The sequence below is a fragment of the Piliocolobus tephrosceles genome, chromosome 9 (genome assembly GCF_002776525.5).
Source record: "Piliocolobus tephrosceles isolate RC106 chromosome 9, ASM277652v3, whole genome shotgun sequence".
NCBI lineage: Eukaryota > Metazoa > Chordata > Mammalia > Primates > Cercopithecidae > Piliocolobus > Piliocolobus tephrosceles.
Genome location: NC_045442.1, coordinates 19,325,071 through 19,347,657, shown reverse-complemented (window position 1 = coordinate 19,347,657; position 22,587 = coordinate 19,325,071). Strand labels below are relative to the sequence as shown.

The 22,587-nt window shown below is 48.7% G+C and overlaps 2 protein-coding genes across 3 annotated transcripts in view; one reads left to right on the top strand and one right to left on the bottom strand.

The window, feature by feature from the left end:
• VWA2 (von Willebrand factor A domain containing 2) overlaps window positions 1-12,311 on the top strand; it is a 51,559-nt gene extending 39,248 nt beyond the window's left edge. The window contains exons 9-14 of one of the 2 annotated variants that reach the window (XM_023206650.2): window positions 489-544; window positions 2,699-2,806; window positions 3,801-4,373; window positions 6,780-7,331; window positions 8,070-8,195; window positions 9,056-12,311. In XM_023206650.2, coding sequence (XP_023062418.1) covers window positions 489-544; window positions 2,699-2,806; window positions 3,801-4,373; window positions 6,780-7,331; window positions 8,070-8,195; window positions 9,056-9,153 — 1,513 coding nt within the window. In that variant the 3' untranslated portion in view covers window positions 9,154-12,311. The remainder of the gene's footprint in view (window positions 1-488; window positions 545-2,698; window positions 2,807-3,800; window positions 4,374-6,779; window positions 7,332-8,069; window positions 8,196-9,055) is intronic. The other variant, XM_023206649.3, reaches the window with a different exon arrangement.
• Window positions 12,312-12,962: 651 nt separating this feature from the next.
• AFAP1L2 (actin filament associated protein 1 like 2) overlaps window positions 12,963-22,587 on the bottom strand; it is a 107,300-nt gene continuing 97,675 nt past the window's right edge. The window contains exons 11-19 of the mRNA XM_023206651.1: window positions 22,330-22,541; window positions 19,964-20,109; window positions 18,984-19,095; window positions 18,079-18,324; window positions 17,827-17,995; window positions 16,906-17,061; window positions 14,969-15,162; window positions 14,723-14,845; window positions 12,963-13,826 (exon numbers count right to left, since the gene is read on the bottom strand). Coding sequence (XP_023062419.1) covers window positions 13,800-13,826; window positions 14,723-14,845; window positions 14,969-15,162; window positions 16,906-17,061; window positions 17,827-17,995; window positions 18,079-18,324; window positions 18,984-19,095; window positions 19,964-20,109; window positions 22,330-22,541 — 1,385 coding nt within the window. The 3' untranslated portion in view covers window positions 12,963-13,799. The remainder of the gene's footprint in view (window positions 13,827-14,722; window positions 14,846-14,968; window positions 15,163-16,905; window positions 17,062-17,826; window positions 17,996-18,078; window positions 18,325-18,983; window positions 19,096-19,963; window positions 20,110-22,329; window positions 22,542-22,587) is intronic.

The following is a 22,587-nucleotide window of genomic DNA, read 5'->3' as shown; positions in this document are numbered from 1 at the left end:
TGAGATGGAGTCTTACTCTGTTGCCCAGGCTGGAGTGCAGTGGCACGATCTCGGCTCACTGCAACCTCTACATCCCGGGTTCAAGCGATTCTCCTGCCTCAGGCTCCTGAGTAGCTGGGATTACAGGCACAGTATGCCCAGCTTTTTTATATTTTTAGTAGAGGTGGGGTTTCCCCTGTTGGCCAGGCTGGTCTCGAACTCCTGACCTCAAGTGATCTGCCCACCTTGGCCTCCAAAGTGTTGGGATTACAGGCGTGAGCCACCACACCTAGCCTTTTTTTTTTTTTAATTGTCACTGGATAGTTTGAAACATTTCCTACTCTATGTGCAGAGAAAAGTTAGGGTAGAATCAAAAAGAAAACCAGGAAGTCTTTCTTGTTTCTGCACTAGAATCTTCTGTCAGCTTTTGGTGTTGTAAATCATCTTACGTTTTCTGCCCTCCCCTTACATCTCTGATCTGTCTGTGATTCTGTTTCCTTGGATTGTAGCTGGAAGAGAGTGTTCCTAGCCCACCCTGCTACCTGCTACAGGACCACCTGCCCAGGTATGATCTGCCTCTTGGATTACCGGTTCTTTCAGGGCCCTGGACCCAGGCTGCTTTGTGAAGGGGCTTTTACAATCCTGGGACAGAGGGTGGGGTTGCGACTGGCTCCAGGACAGAGGGTTGGGGCACCTGGCGGGCAGAGGAGAGTGTACTCTTCACTCACTCCATGGTGTTTGCTCATTAAGAATGGAGTGGCGGCTTTGGGATTACTCCCCTGAACCAGTGTTACGTGCATTGGTGAGAGGCAGAGAAAGGCAGGCACCGAGCACCAGCTTTGCAGACATCCTCAAAGCCAGCACCAAACTCAGGGCAAGATACCTGAATGATTTCATCCTCTGTAAAATGGGGTGATGTTTACCCAATGTCCGGAAGCCCATTTCCCTCCTCCATGTGAAAGGAGGCATTGTATATGAGGTCCTGGTGAAGATTCGGTAGATAATGCCCGTGGAAGTAATCCCTCAGCTGTAAAATCCCAAATTAACGGGAGGAATCATCGATGCCATTATGCATCATTCAGCATGGTTCCCTAGTGTGCCCTCACGGTCCCTCACTATCCCTCACCTGGGGTGCTAGTGACCCCACTGACCTGGGAGCTCAAAATTGCACTTGAATGTGTAGGTGTCAGTGCTGGGGTGGATTTGCTACTCCTGATGAGTAGCCTGTCTCCCGGAAGCAATGCCAGCAGTTAGACACACAGGCAGGGTAGTGAGTGTCCCTGTTTGGGGTTAGGTGATCCCTTCAGTATGTTCTCAAGGTTTGCAGTTCTAGCACCACGGCCTCTGAAGCATAGGAGAATCTGAGAGTGGAGCTGTTTCTGCTCAGTAATTAGGGTTTGAGGACTTACGGTTTAGGAACTAGAGTGAAATGGCTTTCAATCCCAGCTTTACCTCTTACCAATGATCTGACCTAGGGCATGTGACTTCTATTCATTTAGCTTCAGCTTCCTCATCTGCCATATAGGGTTTTTATAGTTCCTACCTAAGGTTGTGACAGTGAAATGAGAAAAGCAGTGTATTGTGCTTAGCACAGTCCCTGGCACATAATAGATGCTCACTTAAAGGCCACTGTTGCCAATGTCAGTGAGCCTCCAGTTTTTTCCGGTCTTCCGGCTGATACAACCGCAGCCCCAGTGAGGTGCCTAGACTTAGCTTTAATCTTTTCTGCCTTTGAAAAGTCTATACTTTAATTATAATGATGTGGCCATCAAGTAACAGATTGGTATTTTTAAGCAAAAAGGACAAGAAAATGCCAGTCCCAATTGTGACCACACTCAGCTGCTTCTCTAACCCTTGGAATACACAATCACATGAAGACCCTGTTTGTTTTCTGTAACCCTGGGAAGGAGGTCATGTGGTTTTAACTGCATTTTGTAATAACTGACAAGGAAAGTGATGAGATGCTCAGGCACGGAGCACAGGGAATCATAGATCAGACACTTCAGAATGGGTCAGATTTTGACACAGGCTGTGGTTTCCCATGTAAACTTTCAGCTTTGAAGAGGCCTTGCTCATAATTTGCGTCTCATATCTAAAAGTCAATACTGTCATTACCTGTTGGGGAGTGTTTTTTTTAGTACTGAGACTTTCTGCAGATTAATTCATTTAATCCTCACAATAACCCCACAGAACAAGTTCAGTTCCCATCACTCCTTTCGATATGAGGATATGAAGATGGGAGATGTTAATTAAGGTGCTGGAGGAAGTGGAAGGGCCACGTTCATTGCTCAGCAGACTGACCGCAGGATCCGAAGGCTGGTGTGTTTTGCTGTGCCAGGTGCAGAGGCCATTAAGACAACCCTGTATAGAACTTAGAAGACAGGGCCCCATTGGCACCGCAGCTCTCTCTCAGTCTTGAGGCACCCACACTTGATGTCACGGAGAGCTTCCTCCTTGTCAAGCTCCAGTCTAACACCAGTTCATCACACGGCACCTTACAAAGCCTGCTACAGAGCATCCTTTACCAACCGTGCCCAGCTTCTCCTCTATGAACTCGGCAGTGCTTTCCCCTCTGCTACAGGTTTCCTGGTGAACTGTGAGGGAAGGAAGGGGCTGGCCACTGGTAGAGCAGGAAGCCAGCTGCACCCACACCTCTGGCCAGTCCTCTCTACTCCCCTGTGCTGTGGTGCTTAGCGGTTAATGGGCATCTCTCTGATAGGCCCCTGTGACTCGCAGCCCTGCCAGAATGGAGGCACGTGTGTTCCAGAGGGACTGGACGGGTACCAATGCCTCTGCCCGCTGGCCTTTGGAGGGGAGGCTAACTGTGGTAGGTATGCACTGGCCCTGTAAGACTGACCACTGGGGAGCAAGGAGAGGACAGGCTCCCCTTTTCACTGCACACCCTTCCAGCTTCTGGGTAGAAACTGGCCCTCAAGCCATCTGCTTTTCAGTGCACCACTGGTCTGCGGTTCACGTGGTGCAGCCTCTCAGTGTTCCGTGAGTAGATAATTCGGGTGGCTGAGCTCTGGATGAGACAGTGGCTCCCAGCTTATTAGCTGCAGAATGGTCATTGCTTGAAGTTTGAGTGCTGCCCAGCCCAGCTGAAGGCAGGAGTCTACCCAATTCTGGCTCCCAGTCCTGGGCAGAGTCTTTTCTTCTCTATTCTATGAAAGCAGAGAAAGGAGCCCCAACTCCTTTTGATTTTAGAGGTGTGAAGTGAAGATAATAGTAGACTTTACCTCATTGGGTGGTTGAGAGTTTTAAATAAGATTGTACAAAGTGCTTAGTATCATGCTTGACGCATATAAGGGCTTGCTGAAGAATAACTTTTAAAAACATGATAACTGGGTTAGTTGAAGATCTATATGAAAAAAATTAATCTTGACCCTGTACCTCACAACCCTACCAGAAGTCAATTCTAGCATGGCTATAGACCTCCATGCAAAAGGCAAAGCAGTGTAGGCCTTTAGAAGCAAACACAGGAGCATATATTCATGATCTTGAGGTAGACAAAGATTTCTCAGGACACACACTGGACTAACCATAATGGAAAAAAGGGATAATGTAGATGGCATTTTTTTTTTTTGTAAAGTGGCTAAATGGAGACCCTTAGCGAGTGCCAGGAGTGCCGTGTCTGGCCTTGTCTCTAACTCCTTGATGAGCACCGGTCACTTAAGCTTGGGGCCCACAGTTTCTCTGCCCCATCTCCCTCCTGGGATGGAGTTTCTCCTGCCCTGCGTGGTAGTTTGATGTCTCGGGTGGGACAGATCGCATGCTGCATGGCCATGGCTTGACTGTGGGTGTTGCTGTGATCCCCGCAGCCCCGAAGCTGAGCCTGGAATGCAGGGTCGACCTTCTCTTCCTGCTGGACAGCTCTGCGGGCACCACTCTGGACGGCTTCCTGCGGGCCAAAGCCTTCGTGAAGCAGTTTGTGCAGGCCGTGCTGAGGGAGGACTCTCGGGCCCGAGTGGGTGTGGCCACGTACAGCAGGGAGCTGCTGGTGGCGGTGCCTGTTGGGGAGTACCAGGATGTGCCTGACCTGGTCAGAAGCCTTGATGGCATTCCCTTCCGTGGTGGCCCCACCCTGATGGGCAGTGCCTTGTGGCAGGCGGCAGACCGTGGCTTTGGGAGCGCCACCAGGACAGGGCAGGACCGGCCACGCAGAGTGGTGGTTTTGCTCACTGAGTCACGCTCCGAGGATGAGGTCGCGGGCCCAGCGCGTCACGCAAGGGCGCGAGAGCTGCTCCTGCTGGGTGTAGGCAGTGAGGCCGTGCAGGCAGAGCTGGAGGAGATCACGGGCAGCCCAAAGCATGTGATGGTCTACTCGGACCCTCAGGATCTGCTCAACCAAATCCCTGAGCTGCAGGGGAAGCTGTGCAGCCGGCAGCGGCCAGGTAAGGTCCCGGTGCCTGACCCAGGGCTGCTGGTCAGCAGGCAGGTCCTTCCTCCTTTTGGCTACCACTTAACCATCATTCTCTGCCAGTGCCCCCTTCTAAGGGCTGAAACCACAGCCCCACTCTTTCAGGTACCAGTCACATAAATAATTTCTCAGTTTACCTGTCAACAAAAATGGGACTAATAGTAGTACCTTCTGAGAGACCTTTAGTGAGAATTAAGTAAGATGGGTGGTGTACATGCTTAGTACAGAGTAAGCACTCAGCAAACTCTAGGTGTTGCTGTTATTATTAATCATGATTTTGTTATTGTTACAAAGAGCTCTGAATCTACCAAGCAGGCTCCAGAGCAGCAGCTTGCCAGCTCCTTTGATGGCAATCCACAGGAAGAAGTGCATTCCTGGTGCACACGTGCACATGTATGCACACACACAGATGCACGTGCATGCACACCCGCTGGTTTAGCCACACACAACGGAAACAAACGCTTCCTGAGAGGATACTTACCCTGTCTACCCAGGAGGGATTCTGACATTTTTCTCTTCTGTTCTGTTTTGCAAACCATGAAGTTGATTTTTTATGACCCTATTGGAAGGCACTCTAGAAAACACTGCTTCCGTGCAGAGGCCTGGCCTGTGGCCAGAGATGTCGTAGCTGAAACACATCCTTTTTTTCTTTTGAGACAGGGTCTTGCTGTTACCCAGGCTGGAATGCAGTGGCACGATCATAGCTCACTGCAGCCTCGAACTCCTGAGCTCATGTGATCCTTCCACCTCAGCCTCCAGAATAGCCAGGACTACAGGTGCACAACACCATGCCCAGCTAATTGTTTTATTTTTTATAGAGATGTGGTCTTGCTATGTTGCCCAGGCTGGTCTCGAACTCCTAGGCTCAATCCTCCCACCTCAGCCTCCCGAGGTGGAGGGATTACAGGCATGAGTGAAATGCATCCTTTATAGGGCTCCTGGAGTTCTCCCTTGGTAGGTGGGCATGGGAAGCTACAGATGCGATTCTGTTTCTCAGCCCTGATGCCACCACTCTCTCCAAGGTGAGAAGCATTCCCTCCTGTAAGGGGGAAGGACAGGGACTGGCTGCCCACTCCCACCTTGCCCCTCCAGGCTGGCCTAAGTGCTTTTGTTCTGCTTCTTTGTTTGGTTGGATTTTTTTTTAAATAATAGTTGTAGATTTATAGGAAAAGAAAAAAAAGGACAATAGTGGAGAGTTCCCTATACCCCACACCCAGTTTCCCCTCCTATTTACACCTTGCATTAGTATGGCACAGTGTTACTATTAATGAACCAGTATTGATACATTATTATTTAGTGAATCCATGCTTGATTCATATTTGTTTAGTTTTTACCTAATGTCTTTGTTATGTTCCAGAATCCCATCCAGGAGACCCCCACAGTATATGTAGTCAGCCACCCTCCCCGTAGCTGTGATAGTTTCTTAGACGTTCCTGGTGTGGGAGTGGTTTTAAAAACCAATAATCAGAGCATCAGATCCTCTAACTTCACACTTAGAATTTCCAGTGGTTCCCCTTTGCACTTGTAATAAAACCCAAACTCTATCCCCTGGCTTCTGAGAACTCCCTGTGGCCTGGTCCCCATAGGCCTCTCTGCATCCCCTGCATGGGACAGGCCTCTGGCTCATACTTACTTGTCTTTCAGTTCTTAGGTGAAATGTCACTTCCCCAGAGAAGCTCTGACCCCCTCTCCCAGTCTTGTTATGTTACCCTACTGGTAACATAAGTCCCCTGCTTTTCCCTCCAGGCTGCCGACATCATTTGTAATTGTATGTTCATTTCATGTCTGTTCCCCTAGACTGTCAGCCTGTTGACAGCAGGCATGGGCCCATTTTGTCCATACAGCATCTAATTAGTGCTCTGCATACTGGGGATGGATGAAGGCACAGTAAAGATGTTGTCACAAAGGGTTGCCCAGAAGCCCCATGGGTTACATAAGACAGGAACTTATTTCTCTCACATACAGTTCAGAGGTGAGTGGCCCGGGCCAGCAGGGCTTGGTCATCTTATGGCTTCCACCTTGAGGTCCAGGGTCACCATTTCTCAGCCAGCAGGAAGGGGGAGAGGGGAAGTGGAAGGTAAGTAGCTTCCAGCTGCATGAATTTGAAATTGATCACGTCCATCAGATAGAACTTAAGACACGTGGCCACCCTAGCTGCCAGGAAGGCTGAGAAATGTGGTCTGGCCAGGCACTCATCTTCCTGTTAATATTCTAGGAAAGTGCTGTTCTGTGGCTAAAAGGAAGATATAGGGGGTGGATTCTGCCATGAACAGAGCACCCTGGCTGACCTGGGCCGTACCCAACCGGGCAGTCCCTGGGTCCCGTCGAGGGGCTCTGACTGGCAGATCCACTGCTGAAGCCCCTCTGCTTGCTCCTGCAGGGTGCCGGACACAAGCCCTGGACCTCGTCTTCATGTTGGACACCTCTGCCTCAGTAGGGCCTGAGAACTTTGCTCAGATGCAGAGCTTTGTGAGAAGCTGTGCCCTCCAGTTTGAGGTGAACCCTGACGTGACACAGGTTGGCCTGGTGGTGTATGGCAGCCAGGTGCAGACTGCCTTTGGGCTGGACACCAAACCCACCCAGGCTGCGCTGCTGCGGGCCATTAGCCAGGCCCCCTACCTGGGTGGGGTGGGCTCAGCCGGCACTGCCCTGCTGCACATCTATGACAAAGTGATGACTATCCAGAGGGGCGCCCGGCCTGGTGTCCCCAAAGCTGTGGTGGTGCTCACAGGTGGGAGAGGCGCAGAGGACGCGGCTGTCCCTGCCCAGAAGCTGAGGAACAACGGCATCTCTGTCTTGGTCATGGGCGTGGGGCCTGTCCTAAGTGACAGTCTGCGGAGGCTTGCAGGTCCCCGGGATTCCCTGATCCACGTGGCAGCTTACGCCGACCTGCGGTACCACCAGGACATGCTCATTGAGTGGCTGTGTGGAGGTGAGTGGGGGAATCCACATCCTCAGGGCTATCCCCATGGCAGGCCTTCAGCCTGAGCCTTCACATACATCATAACAAGGATGGCAGCTCTTCCCAGCTACTGAGCACTTGGTTACCAACTGCCAGGTTCTGTGCTAAATCCCATGCTCACATAAAATCCTACAGTAGGATTTGACATTTAAGGTATGGAAAGTTTAACTAACATAGATAACTCCCTCCCAAACTTGACAATTTATGCATTCCCTTTAAACAGAACCCACTTTTAGGACATCCACAAGCTTCCTAAGGGTCTACAGATCCCACATTGACACTGACTTGGGCAGTGACAGAGCCCAGAGCAAACAGAGCCAGCCCAAATCCAGTAACCTCCTCTTCACCTTCTTAGAAGAGACAGGAGAATCACTTGAACCCGGGAGGTGGAGGTTGCAGTGAGCCAAGATCATGCCATTGTACTCCAGCCTGGGCAACAAGAGGGAGACTCCACCTCAAAAACAAACAAACAAACAAACAAAGTCTGCCATGCGTATGGCACATCTGAGCAATGGAATCTCCACGAGTCTGTAGGACAGCTGGATCTTACTAACCTAGCCAAGTGGTATGCAGCACCAACCATGAGCTACCAGGGCAAAGGGAGACATGACTCTAGTAGCCTTGCACCTCTACTGGGCTTACTTAGGGTGGGGGTTTTCAGGTCTAACCTATGCCCGACCGGCCTGGTGGGTGTGTTCTCCATTGCAGAAGCCAAGTGGCCAGTCAACCTCTGCAAACCCAGTCCATGCATGAATGAGGGCAGCTGCGTCCTGCAGAACGGGAGCTACCGCTGCGAGTGCCGGGATGGCTGGGAGGGCCCGCACTGTGAGAACCGTGAGTAGAACTCTTGCTCTGCATGTGTCAGCCAGGGATGGTATTGCGAGCCCTGCCAAGTCCCACAAACTCAGCTGAAGGCAGGTTGTAAAACATTCATTCAGTGGAAGGAATTATTCAATCATTTCCCCACAAACCATTTAGTGAGTACCTCATGCATCCTAGGCATTGTTCTAAGTGCGGGAACATAGCAGTAAACAAATAAAACCTCTGCCCTCATGGAGCTTCCATTTTAATGGGGAGGCAGACAATAAGCAAATTAAGTGTAATACAACATGTGGTGTGTTAGACGGTGCTCAGCACCCTAGAGAAAGTCATGACAACTAGGAGGGAGGCCACAGTTAGGAGCACAGTGGATCCAGGGTACAGGAGGGCAGACAGAGGCAGGGATGGGTAAATGCGGTGGTGGGAGCTACTGGAAGCTCTTTTTGGGGTTCTATTTGCTCAGTAAAATGGGAAGAACAGCTAAGTGAGGATGAGGAGGAGGTGCTAGAGGTGTGAGAGAAAAGAAATGACTATCAAGAGAAGGGTAACAGATTAGGGCCTAGAGAGTGATTGTTGGGAGGCATTAGAGGTCTACCTGTGGCTCCCGTTCATGAGTTTGAAGTAAGAACAGCCAGAAATCAGAAGACAAGTCCAGTCGGAGCCTTGCTTTTTTGGCCATGGGCAGAGTTTGGCTTCCTAAGGCCAGAGAGAAGCTCTGGAGGACAATCTGATGGGGTCTGTGATCTGACATCTTCTGCTGGGGGCGAGGTGGGTTGTAGAGTAGGATCAGGACCTGAAGGGGTCCTCAGAGGCTGTTGGAGGGCTGAGAAGGGGATGCAGACACTCCTGTCCTCAGAGTTCACTTCCTTCCCCAGGATTCTTGAGAGGAGACGCTCCCGAGGCACGTGGCTCCCATGCAGGAGGGCAGCAGCCGTACCCCTCCCAGCAACTACAGAGAAGGCCTGGGCATTGAAATGGTGCCTGCCTTCTGGAACGTCTGTGCCCTGGGGGTCCTTAGAATGTCTGTTTCCCGCTGTGGCCAGGACCCCTATTCTCAGTGAGGGAGGAGGATGTCCCAACTGTAGCCATGCTGCTTAGAGACAAGAAAGCAGCTGATGTCACCCAGAAATGATGTTGTTGAAAACTTTTGATGTGTAAGTAAACACCGACTTTCTGTATCTGCTGTGCCTTGTTGAGGCTGTGACATCTGCCACCTTTTCCTTGAGGATAAACAAGGGGTCCCGAAGACTTAAATTTAGGGGCCTGACATTCCTTTGCCCACAATCAGTGCTAGCTAGAATGTTGTTGACACAGTAATGCCCAGCAGAGGCCTTTACTAGAGCATCCTTTGGACGGTGAAGGCCACAGCCTTTCAAAATGGAAAGCAGCGGCTTTTCCGCTTCCCCATAGACATCCTGGATGCATTTGCATTGAGTCTGAAAGGGGGCTTGAGGGACATTTTTGACTTCTGGTGACTGCCTTTTGTGTGTGGAAGAGACTTGGAATGGTCCCAGACTGAAATGTGACCAATTAACCAGCTTGTTTGATGATGGGGGAGGAGCTGAGTGTGCAATTGGCCCAGGTCTGGAGGGGCCACGTGAAATTGTTTTGAGTAGTGAGCAGTGGCCACGTGAAAGGTCTTCCTTTAAAAGAGGTTATGGCTGGAGGCTGTGGCTCATGCTTGTAATCCCAGCACTTTGGGAGGCCGAGGCAGGTGGATCACCTGAGGTCAGGAGTTTGAGACCATCCTGGCCAACATGGTGAAACCTCGTCTTTACTAAAAATTCAAAAAGTAGCCGGGCGTGGTGGCAGATGCCTATAATCCCAGCAACTCGGGAGGCTGAGGCAGGAGAATGGCTTGAACCCAGGAGGCGGAGGTTGCAGCGAGCCGACATCGCACCACTGCACTCCAGCCTGGGCAACAAGAGTGAAAATCTGTCAAAAAAAAAAAAAAAAATTACTTAGGAGGGATTGTGGCGTGTTTATGGAATTCTTTCCTTATTCTCCTTTTAGTGGGGCAAAGAGAAGATTCTTAAACTTAAAAATATAGGATAAAGAAACTTAACAGAGATTTTGCTTTCTAAAGCATTGATCTTACGCTGCCTCGGTTTTAGTTTTGTTTTGCTTTGCTTTTCTACACAGTTTTTAGAGAAAGATTTCAAGAAATGTTGGTTATTTACTAAACAGGGATATTTGTACCTATGCAGCAAAGAGGCATATTTGGAATATTCTCTGGCAAACTAGATACTTACTTACTATCCCTGCAGTATTTAGGAATTACTTCTTCTCCTTAGTTGTGTTGTTTAGAGTTGGATTTTCAGTAGAAATCTTCCTAGAGCTCTGACATAACTCCAGACACCTTATCATTTTTCTTTTTTTTTGAGACGGAGTTTTGCTCTTGTTGCCCAGGCTGGAGTGCAGTGGCACAATCTCGGCTCACTGGAACCTTTGCCTGCCAGGTTCTAAGTGATTCTCATGCCTCAGCCTCTTGAGTAGCTGGGATTACAGGCACATGCCACCATGCCTGGCTAATTTTTGTATTTTTAGTAGAGACAGCATCTCACCATGTTGGCCAGGCTGGTCTCAAACTCCTGACCTCAGGTGATATCCCTGCCTCGGCCTCCTAAAGTGCTGGGATTACAGGGGTGAGCCACCGTGCCTGGCCTGTTTTTCTTTATAAATATTTTAACATAATGTTTTATAGACAAACATTCAAGCATACTTTGGCTTTAAGAACTTCAGGATTTCTGGTGCTAGAAAAGTGCTTGAAGCAGTATCATCATGATTTTAGATATTAAAAAGTCTGGTGTACCAGACATTGAGTCATAATCATCTGTATTCAAGGGATACTGTCATTGACAATATTCTGTTGTTATGCTGCCCTTCACAGAAGACAACGTCCAGGGCAGGATCACGTGCTCCCTGGCAGACGCTGATCAGTGATGTCATAGAAATTACATGAATGTATTGTCTTTAAATAGCAGTTTAACCATGTTATAATGTAGGCTTTTTGTCTTGTTCCGGGCTGGTATTTGGGTCCCCTGATTGAATTACTTGGAATTAAACAGCAAACTCTGAGCTCTGGACTTATATAGTAAAGACCTTTACCATTTCTTTGTAGGAGATGGGGTTCCCACCTCTGAAACATTTTTTTCTGCTTGTGTAGCAACGGTGCCACTGAATAGTTCAACTTTTGTCAGTCCCCCAGGAAAGTGCTATCCTTTGGCCTAACTAGCCAAGCCTTTTTTCTTTCATTTAAAAGAAATTAGCTTTAATTTTTACCTTTAATTACTTATTCAAGTAAGACAAATATATTTTCCTTGCAAGAATTAAAACATTGCATATAGGCCATAAATTTCCTTATTTTCTCTGAATGATCCTGATTCCAGTCATCTTGTTGAATACCCTAGTTCTAATAATTGACTCTTGCTTTTCTAGAGAAATATTTCCAAATGATCCTAGTTTTTGTCTCTTCCTTTTAAAGTTGTATACCACGTCTTTTTGCATTGCCTGGGACCTCTAGAATAATGTTTCATGAAGTAGCAGGTATCCATATCTGGTTCTTGACTTTTTCATCATTATAATTGTTTTCTATGGGTTACTTATCAGTTTAAGAATGATTTTTCCTAGATGAACTAAGAGTGTTTATTATGTGTTGAGATTTTTGGTGTGCTTTTTCTTCTTCAAGATAATGCATTTTTTAATATTTAATCTGTTAATGTGATAGATTATCCATTTGTATATTTTCAATCATTGAACAACCCTTGGTTTTTTTGGATAAATTCTATTTGGTCATTAAACATCATTCTATAAACTCTGCTGAATTTCATTTGCTAGCATTTTATTTCAGATTCTTTTAATCTGTGTCCAACAATGAGATTTGTTTTCTTTTGCAATTTGTTTTGAATTTTTGGTATCAGAGCTATACTAACCTTATAATGGAAAATACATATTTCTCAAACTTTACACAGATATAATTTGAAAAATCTTGTCAGTATCAGTACTTAAGGCCTCCATTTCAGTTCTGCTATTTTATATTGCCTTAGGTTGTCTATTAGTCTTTTTAATGAACCAGATTTTGGCTTTGTCATTTTTTAAATAAACACATTTATGCTATAAACTTCCTTAATTACTATTTAGGCAACCTTTCCAGTATTGGTATGTTTCTTTTTTCCCAAGAATTCTTTAGGAGTATATTTAACTTCTGGGAGTACTGATTTTTCATTTACTTACATATGATCAGTTTCTGCAGATGTTTCCTGTGTCTTTGGTATGTTGTTAACTGTACTACTAAAATTTGCTTTCAGTCTTATCTATGCTCTTTGATTCAAGGACGCTGAGTTTCCTGCTAGGACCCCATCTTGTAGTTCAGTGTGTAAATAACCAAAACATTTCCTCCCTTGAGAACCCCTCAGGCCCTGCCCCAAGTCATTTCATGAAATACAAGGAAAACCTCAAACACAATGAACATTTTATTTGAAAAAAAAATCTAACTCACCACTTGGTAAAAGGTCACCAAATGTTTATGAGAGAGGAAATAAAAGACCTTTAGTTCTCAGGAACCAAGTGTTAGAGAACTGATACACAACCCCCCAGAAATGAGGCAGAGATAATAGATGAAATGTTTCAACCTGTGTTTAAAAAAAAAAAAAAAAAAGTTATCAGAGGAAAAGACAGGGGCAGCACAAGGAACAGCACTGCCAATTTTAAGAGGGAGATCACCCTAACCAAAATTCACCACTTTGTTCTTGGAAGGGGAATGGATATCATTAAGCAGAACTTAAAATCAGGGACTATTTATATTAAATAACTCTTCCCTTAAAAATGGCCCGACCACAGGAATGAATCTGTAAACACACAGTAATATTTTTCCCTACAGTAAAGAGTCAGTTTAATCTTAAAAAACACTTTTCACTGTTCTAAATGACAGGATTTTAAGCATTTTTTCCTACATATAATACAGCATCACTTAAAATTTTATTTAAAGACAGTTGATTCAGGCCTGCCTTAGACTGGAAAGAAGTATTTAACTTAGTGGGATCAGTGCTTCAGCTTGGTCCCAAATATTTTCCCCCATTACTGTTTCTAGATGTCAATGCTTTTTAAAATCGCTGAAGACTGAGTTGAGCCTGGTAATATTGGAAAGAACTGAAGGCAAGGATGGTTTGATCCCCAGCTGCTAAGTATTGGATAAGAGACGATGGCCAGGAGTTTAGGTCTTCTCACTCACCAAAGTCAGGTGACCCATAAGACAGGGCCCTGCTTCCTTGATTCATCTTCCACCAAAGTCTAAACATGAGGTTTTTTACTGTTTAAAAATCTTAGTAAAGCAATTGATGACAACTTCAAAAGAGAAACACACAACATCCCTAAATACAACATCTTGTTTACATCCAATAGACTTAGGTCTCCAAAGAAGCCTCCTTTTTGTTGTATTATTTCCTTTAGCTCTGAAAAGGGACAGATCCTCCTCTTAGCCAAAGCTCTCCATTCACAGTACCTCAGTCTTTGCTTTTTCTTCTAAACAGACTCACCCTTTTGCAGAGGTTTTGCTTTAACAAAGCAGGATTGTCACCAAGGTCCACATTGACATGAGAGTCTTCAGATGAAGCTTGTTTTCTAACTTGCTCCTTTCTTCTCCCATTCCTAGGGTACCATTCAAATACAAGAACCCACCCCCAACAAAAAAGATAGTTATCCACTGTAGCAACTTTGATATACATAGAACAAATGTGAGAAAAACTATTTTAGGCATAGAGGTGACAAACAGGTTTCAAACCCTGTGTGTTCATCACTGCTTAGAGCGCCTATTCAGAGATTTTTGAGACTGTGGCACAACAGCGAGTGCCTGTAAGTGATGTCTCCCACAGCAACAAGGGAGTGGAGGTTCAGATGCTTGCATGGAATTATTGGTTAGCCATTGTTGTGAGCACCTCCAAATATCTCCAGCAAGTAAGCAGGATAGGAATAAAGAACAGAATTTGCCAAAGGCAGCCCTAGGTATGTTCTTTAGTGTACAAATGAGTAAATGATTAATGATACTTTTTGACTTGACTAACCCTCAGGGAGAAACTACATCATAGTATGGATTCCTCATTCACAACTTGCTGAGAATTTTGCCACTAGTTGGGTAGTCAACTTTGGACAACTCAAACCACCTATGTGAGTCTGTTTTTTTCGTTTTAATAGTAGAAATCCTGTGGAGTAACTGACTTTTTGATTTGAAAACTCAGTCATAATCTGTCCCTGAGCTGCGGCTGTCCTGCTGGAATCTACCCGTAACTGTGTGGAAGGCAAGAACTGAAGTATCCCCAAGTTCACAGGGAAGGACACTCGAACCAAGTGCAGGCACCTTTCTGGTTGGTCAGTGCGAAAGACTGAGCCCAAAGGCATGGCAAAGCAACTGCCACTCCCTGGTGAGTGCCGAGCCCTTGCTCAGAGCTGGTGCCAAAACCCACAAAGCACCACCTGGGTCAGAAGATGGGCCCCTATCTTAGTAACATTCCTGCTGGCCCCAAGGGAGACTGGGAGTGACTACTTACCTTGGCTTTCTGGAGGACAGTGCCTTTGCCTGTGACCATGACTGACAGAGGCCTGTTCTTGAGCGTGGTTGCGGAGTTGACCGGGGTACAGTCTGGGGCAGAGGCAGGTGTGACAGCTTTGGGCTATGGTTACAGGAGGAGAGCAAGGACTGACTGAGTCAAGGGGAGGGAGATGTGACCCACCTGCCCCAACCCATGTCTAGGGAGCCCTACAAGCAGCCCAGAGGCCACGGCTCCAGCACTCACGCGGGGGCTCACGTTCTCCAGGTGGGTGGTGTCCACGGTGGTGCCCAGTGTCACAGGCCCCGCCTCAGCCTTCTTCAGGTTGTCCTTCACCTCCATGATGCTGAGCTCCAGGTCCACACGCCTGCTCTCCTCACCCCGGCACTCCTCGTCCATTTCCTTCAGCTTCTGCTCTAGGCTGGCCAGGACTTCCTTGTCTGGAGAGAGAATTATGCAAGCCTCAGAGAATAGCATCTCAACCCAGGCCAGGGAGCCCTGCTGGGTGGAGGCAGGATCTACACAGCCCGCCACCCAAGAAGGACCACAGGTCTGGCCCCAACACTTAGAGCCGGGAGGGGCCTGTGTGCCAGGGCAGCCTGGAGGCCTGCTCTAGTTAGCATTCTGCAAAGCCTAGGAGGATCTTGGGGAGGAGAGCTCTGGCTTCACTAAAGGGCATGAGTCTGAGGCCTAAGCCCCTTCCTGTAGATTCTCAGAGACTCTTGGTTGTTTTGACAGTGACCCAAAAGGGTGAGGGGCTTTATTCATGGCCCATGGAGGAGGGCTGGGCAGCTTGACCTTCCCTGCTGAGTTCCCTCAATCCTCTGACTTCCCTAGGCCTAACAGAGGAGGAATCCTCAGCCCTGGCTCCTCCTCTTAACCCTGGACCTCTCGGGTTGCTGCTGTCACACCATGAAATGATGCCTAGGGCCTGTATCCTAGAAGCTCACTGCTAGAGGAAAAGATGGTATCACGTATGTACCACATAGAGTCCTGAGCACAGGGCCACTGTTGAAAAAAATACAGTTCAAGCTGGGTGAGGTGGTTCACGCCTGTAATCCCAGTACTTTGGGAGGCTGAGGTGGGCAGATCACTTGAGGCCAGGAGTTCCAGACCGTCCTGGCCAACATGGTGAAACTACGTCTCTACTAAAAATACAAAAATTAGTTGGGCGTGGTGGCACGTGCCTTTAATCCCAGTTAGGAGGATCGCTTGAACCTGGGAGGCAGAGGTTGCAGTGAGCCAAGATTGCACCACTACATGCCAGCCTGGGCAACAGAGCAAGACTCTGTCTCAAAAAAAGAAAAAAAGCCAGTGGGTAACTTTGCATCCTCAAGACCTTCCCTCACCAGTCAGCTGAATTTGTCCCCAAACCTGCACTGCTGCTTACGCTTGTTCATGCACCTCTATAATTTAAATAAACACAAAGTTACTCCATGAACACTAAGTCAAATACTTTGAAAAGGTTCTAGAAGAGGCAGGTTGCAGCTGGTCATGGTGGTTTTACACCTGTAATCCCAGCACTTTGAGAGGCCAAGGCAGGTGTCCCTTGGGCTCAGGAGCTCTAGACCAGCCTGGGCAACATTGCGAGACCCCATCTCAATTGTTTTTAATTTTAAAATTTTAAATGCAGCAGATTGCCAGGAAATAGCTGTCAAATGATATGAGTGTGATTTGGAAGATAATCTAGAAAGACTTCTTGGCAAGTGTCTTAAGTTTTTGTTGACTTTAAAGAAATGAAAGCTGATGCATTAACAGATGTAGTTAATGCATGAAGGATGACATGAGACTCCAGTCAGCCGACCAGAGCTCAAAAAATCTGCAGTGCCAGGTCCTCAAAAGATGGGCCAAGGAATATGTATTTAAGTGACAATAAAATACTTATGGCCTATGCATAATCCACAAAACTTCCTCCTTTAACTAGCTTTTCACAATGACCTGCTGGTCCTATTGATGTTCTGTCATAGGCTTTCTCTCTATGTCCAGGAGAATGACCTTTTCAGACAGGATTGGAGGAAAGAGGACACATAAGGAGCACCCACCTAGGCCAAGGGTTGAAGGGGCCAGGGCCCACTGATTGGGAAGGCAGGTGACAACCAGATCTTCCGCCAAAAAGTTAAGCCTACAACAGCCCTCTGAGCTGAGGGTCCCTCCCCACTGGGGGGACCCCTTAGGCCCCTTACCTGTACATTTCAATAGGGTTTCCTTTAGCTCCCGTTTCTCTTTCCGGAGCTGAGCCAGGTGCCCCCGGATTTCTTCCTTCTTCTTTTCAAGCCTCTCCTTCTCCTCTGTGTACCGCTTCACCTCAGCTTCTGTCCGATTCTTGCCAAGCTTGATCTCTACAGACCCAGAGAGGGAAGCCCCAGGTCAGCACAACTAGATCATGAGGGCTGTCCCCAATCTGCTGGCTCGGACAGAACCTGGGGCTTTGGCACAAAGCCCTGCTAGGCTGGAGGCCAGACCTGGACAGGTCCCTCTACCTCTCTGCACTTGTTTCCTAATCTGAAAAGGATGGTGTGATGGTTAATATTGAGTGTCAACTTGATTGGATTGAAGGATGCAAAGTATTGTTGCTGGGAGTGTCTGTGAGGGTTGCCAAAGGAGATTAACATTTGAGTCAGTGGACTGGGAGAGGCAGACCCGCTGTCAGTCTGGGTGGGCACCATCTAATCAGCTGCCAGCGTGGCTAGAATAAAGCAGGCAGAAGAACGCGGAAGGACTTGACTTGCTGAGTCTTCCAGCCTTCATCTTTCTCCTGTGCTGGATGCTTCCTGCCCTCGAACATCAGACTCCAAGTTCTTCGGCTTTTGGACTCTTGGATTCACACCAGTGGTTTGCCAGGGGCTCTCAGGCCTTTGGCCACAGACTGAAGACTGCATTGTCGGCTTCCCTACTTTGAGGCTTTGGGACTCGGACTGATCCACTACTGGCTTCCTTGCTCCTCAACTTGCAGATGGCCTGTCGTGGGACTTAGACTGTGTGATCGTGTGAGTCAATTCTCCTTTATAAACGCCCTTTCATATGTACATCTATCCTGTTAGTTCTGTCCCCCTAGAGAACCCTAATACAAATGGAATCGGGCTAACTTCCCCAAGCACAAGTACCTGCACTGGTCACGCGCAACCTGTCCTTCACAGGTGGGCTGGCACCAGGTGGGGTGGCCACCACGGCGTCAGGGCAGCTCGGTGGGAAGGAGATTCTCTGCTGTTCAGTCTGGATTTTGACGGTGGTGATTCTCTGGGAAGGCTCCTCTGGCTCCAAACTCTCCAGCTGCTGCGGGGGAAAGCAGACCTGGCTCAGCGGGCTGAAGGGCTGTGGGAAGGTGGTCTGGCTTTCCTGCAGGGGAGGGCCTGTACCTGTTCCCCCAGGTTCTCTGGACACTTTATGCAGGGCTCATCTGGGGTGGGACCTGGGCCTGGGTCTGTAGGGAGGGCCTCAGTCGCATTGTCCAGGTGGGACGACGTCGGGGAGGAGGCCTGGGCCTGGGCACTGCTGGGGCCATGCAGAAAGGACTTGACGGGTGTGAGGTCCAGGTACACTCGGTCAGATTCTCTCTCATTTGGGTCATCCGCAACAGGGGTGGCTTCCTCGGTAGGCTCTACCTGCAGAAGAGAGAGTGTCTGGGGCATTCACCATTACCTCCACTCCCTCAGCTGTGGAGGGGGCACCAGCCCTGCCTCACAGCTCTGGTGCCCACCTCACAATGGTCCAAGAGATCTCCCTCCCTCCTGGTGGGGGCCACTGGTTGAGTCCTAGATACGTCACTCAAGGTGGAAGACCCAGACAGAGCACTTAACTTCCCTGAACCTTGTTTCCTCATCTGTAAAGAGGTAAAGAGCAGCACCTTCCCATAAGGTGGTTAGGGTTCAAAGAGATCATCTGTAGGAGGTCCTCAGCTCAGCACAGGCTTCAGTGCCCAGCACGTGGAAGCTGCCATCAGTGTGATCATCCCACTCGACAGTCGATTTGGGCCTGGAAGCCTACTGGTGCCTCCACTCCCAATCCCACCACCACACCCCTAGCCCTGACCAGAGTGGTTCACCAGTGTTTCATCTAGATAAGTCCCCAAGCCAAGCAGACTGCACAGCCTTACATATAGGAGACAGCCTTGTTGCACTTAGGTGTCTGCACTAATGGCCTGGTAGGTGACTCAGAACCCACTCAATCTCAGGGATACTCTAATGATCTCTGGCACTGGGGCATTGAGGTTTGCAGGAGGAGGGCTGGAGAGTCCCAGGCTGCTGCCTAGCCGGGTCCTTACCGCAGCTGTGAGCTCCGACAGTTCCACGTCGTCATACAGCTCCTCCTGGCGGTCCTGGCTAGGCAGGCCATCGATGTAAGTGTTGGGCTCTGAGAATTTTCTCTGCATCAGTCTGGAAACAAGCCGAGGTGGCATGCATGAAGCACCCAGGGCAGGGTGGCAAAAGCACCAGGCTCCAAGGATTCCCAGTGATGAGTGGTTGCCATGAAAGTGGTAGCCACACAAGAGATCTGGGACACCCACCTCCATGGATCAGAGGGCACCTCCTCCCTCTTTCCCAGTGCCTTCTTCCTGGAATTCTTGGTTCGAGATTTTCCTCCCAGAAAGACAACCTTCCCTTGCCCATACGCCTCGTCGTAGGAGGATCCCTTTGCCATCTTCTCCCCAATTCCTCCCTTCTAGGATCTCCTTCCAGCAACCACAACAAAAAACCCCTTCTCATTTCATCTTCACAATACACTTGGGGTGGCTCCCGCCACACTATCCCTGTCTGGTCCATGAGAAAACTGATTCTGTTTCAGTGGCTCGGCCGGCTTCCACGAGACTGGCTCTACCACCCTGACCAAAGAACGCCTCTCCCTCAGCCCCAGTTTGGGCATCTGGAAACAGAAGCACCACCCCCTGACCTGCTTTTCTCCAGGGTGTGCTGGAGACCCAGTGAGGGATTCACTGGAAGGACAAGTAGGAGGTCAGGAAAAGTGACAGCTCTGCCCGGAGGAGCTGGAAAGTCTAACTGCTGCCGAGGATGCCAAAGCCGCCCCCGGGGCCCGAAGCCTGGCTCGGCTCCTTGCTCTTAGCTTAGCTCCTGGCCGTTGGCCGGGCCTCCCCGAGGGCTGCTCCTTGAGCTTTGCATCTTCCTGCTGCTGGGTGGAGAGGGGTGGGGCCCTGTGCTCTCTGCTGCCCCCGACTCCGGCTGACCCAGGGCCTACAGCATGGCCAGGAATAGGAGAGTATACAGAGGAAGGGTCCAAATTACTCACAAGAGGGAGTTTTTGGCCGCACTCACAATACAGGAAACCCTATCGGCATCCACGTAGTCGTAGGTGAACTCTTCTGGGTCTGTCTTGGAGCCCGACTCGGAGAGCAAGAGACCCAGCCAGTGGCCCATTTCCTCGGAAGACTTGGCCTGGAACGAGGCCAAGAGAGGTATGAGCAGGGGGCCAGGCTGTGCTACCTGGTGCCAGCCCCTCCCCACCAGGCCATGACCGTACCCCTACCCCAGAGCCCACCCACAAAAGCCTCTGTAACAGCCCAGGGCCATGCTCTTCCTGCTCGCCAGCCTATCCCACCCCCCAATGGCCCCAAATAACATTTCCTGTCAGTGACATCTTGATGCCACCTCAGTAATGCTGTGGACTTTTGTCCTAAGGGCCATATGAGATTTATATACATTGTGTTTCTAGGAGGTGAAAACTTATCACCAGGTGATCACTATTAAAAATTGTTAGTGACCACCTGTTAGTTTTAAAATGATTAAAAAATTGTCTTTTAAGTTGACGCTTGTATTTTATGAACGATGCATGTCATCACCTTAATCCCATATACAACAAGACTCCCTGGATCCCTAAGAAATAACAACATTCAAATTTGTTTTTGTTCATGGCTCCAGGAAAGTCGGGACAACTTTTAAATGCCTTACACTAGCTCAGCTGCTAAATTGTGATCAAAATCCTAGTGAATTTGGTATTTTTTTTCCCCAGGGGACAATGCATTCTAATCAAATTCATCCATTGGGTACCTCAGTTAAAATGTCAACATTGTTTCTTTAAAATGAGAAAAAACTGCCCATTTAATCAAAGCTATAGGTTTATTTTCATGAGGAAAATCAGCTCCCTTTGGTATAACCCATAGCTCCATCACTTTTGCTGCTACATTCTCTTCACCAAAGAGGTCTTGATGAGCAGAATTTGACATTTAGCTGATTTCCTTTTCACAGTTTTTTGTTTTTTTTTAAGACAGAATCTCGCTCTGTGGCCCAGGCTGGAGCGCAGTGGCAGGATCTTGGCTCACTGCAGCCTCTGCCTCCCGGCTTCAAGCAATTCTCCTGTGTCAGCCTCCCAAGTAGCTGGGACTACAGGTGCCCCACCATCCCCAGCTAATTTTTGTATTTTTAGTAGAGACAGGGTTTCACCATGTTGGCCAGGCTGGTCTCAAACTCCTGACCTCAGGTGATCCACCTGCCTTGGCCTCCCAAACTGCTGGGGTTACAGGCGTGAGCCATCATGCCCAACCCCCACTTAGTTTCAACCGGATTCTAAATACAGCTTTTCACGGGCCTCCCCTAGTCCAGACTGCGTCTCTGCCCTGGACAGCTGTGACAGCTTCCTAACAGGTCCCTTCTTGCCCCTTCCATCCACTCTCACCCCAGTAGCTGGAGGAAGCATCTCAGAACCCTGATCTGAGCTTGTCGCCCTCCCCTGAAAGCCATCGGGGCTCTGTTGCTCCTAGGATCAAGCCCTCCTTCCCCTCCAGCCTGTCACCCAGCCCCCAGTACAAATCTATAGCACCCTCCCCACTTCTCTCCAGTCATTGAAGCTCAGCGATCGGTTGGGTGATTTGCTGAATAACATCACACTCCCAAACTAGGACGTAAGTGCCACAAGGACAGGGAGCCCATATTGCTCTTGTCCACCATATTCCTGTGCTGAGGAGATGTTTGTTGATGGGGAACAGCTGAATGGACAAATAATAAGCTATAAGCTAGACCCTGGGAAGCAACTGAGATGTGGGTCTCTCAGCCACCAGAGGGCAGGATTGGAGCGAAGTTTGAATGAGGACCTTCTCATCAAAGACTAAGTGAAGGAGCATTCACGGGCAAGTGGGTGCTTCCATGCGTGGAAGGGACTCAGTCTCCGCTTGCAGCAGCTTGCAAGGCATTATATCACTTCTTATTTTGGTAAATGTAACATCATATCAAACAGGATGGGGAGTGAGAGGAATGTAACTGTATCACAAAGTGAATTTTTTCCCCCAGATAAGCTCTAACAGTGTGGTTTTTATGTACTGGGCCTAGAGGCTCTCCCAGCTGGTGACACCCAAACAAAACAGCACCCACTTTGAATCCCCAGCAGCTTTTTTCCAGTAGCTCAGGGAGTTAAAAATACTCCTCCTGCCCCAAGCGCAGGAAGTAGCGCATGGTTCCACTCCTATAATGCAACCACCCTGAGGTCAGAAAAGGAATGGAAATTTTTTAAAATGCAAACAATCTCAGGCAAACGAAGTAAAAATAACACGTGGGGACATTGATTCTCCCTTGGTAGGATTACAGTCCTGGAGACTGGCAGCAAACAGCCACCACTGCCACACCCTGGCTGACCCTGCTCCCTGCCCTGCAGGCCGGTGGTACCTCAAGCTTGGCCAGCTCCTCGCCCTTGTGGAGGATGCGGAAGGAGTAGAGGTGGTCGGGGCTGGGGTCTGGGACGACCTCGCAACCCACCAGGCTGAGGGGTTGCTGGGCCACCTTGCTCCGGTTCCGGTCCTGGTAGAAGTGCAGGTGATTGTCCCTGACAGAGCACCAGCGAGACTTCCACTGGCTGTTCACGAGCACATTCAGGTAACCTGCAGGAAGAAGTGCAGATGCAGGAGGGGACGGGGATGCAGGAGG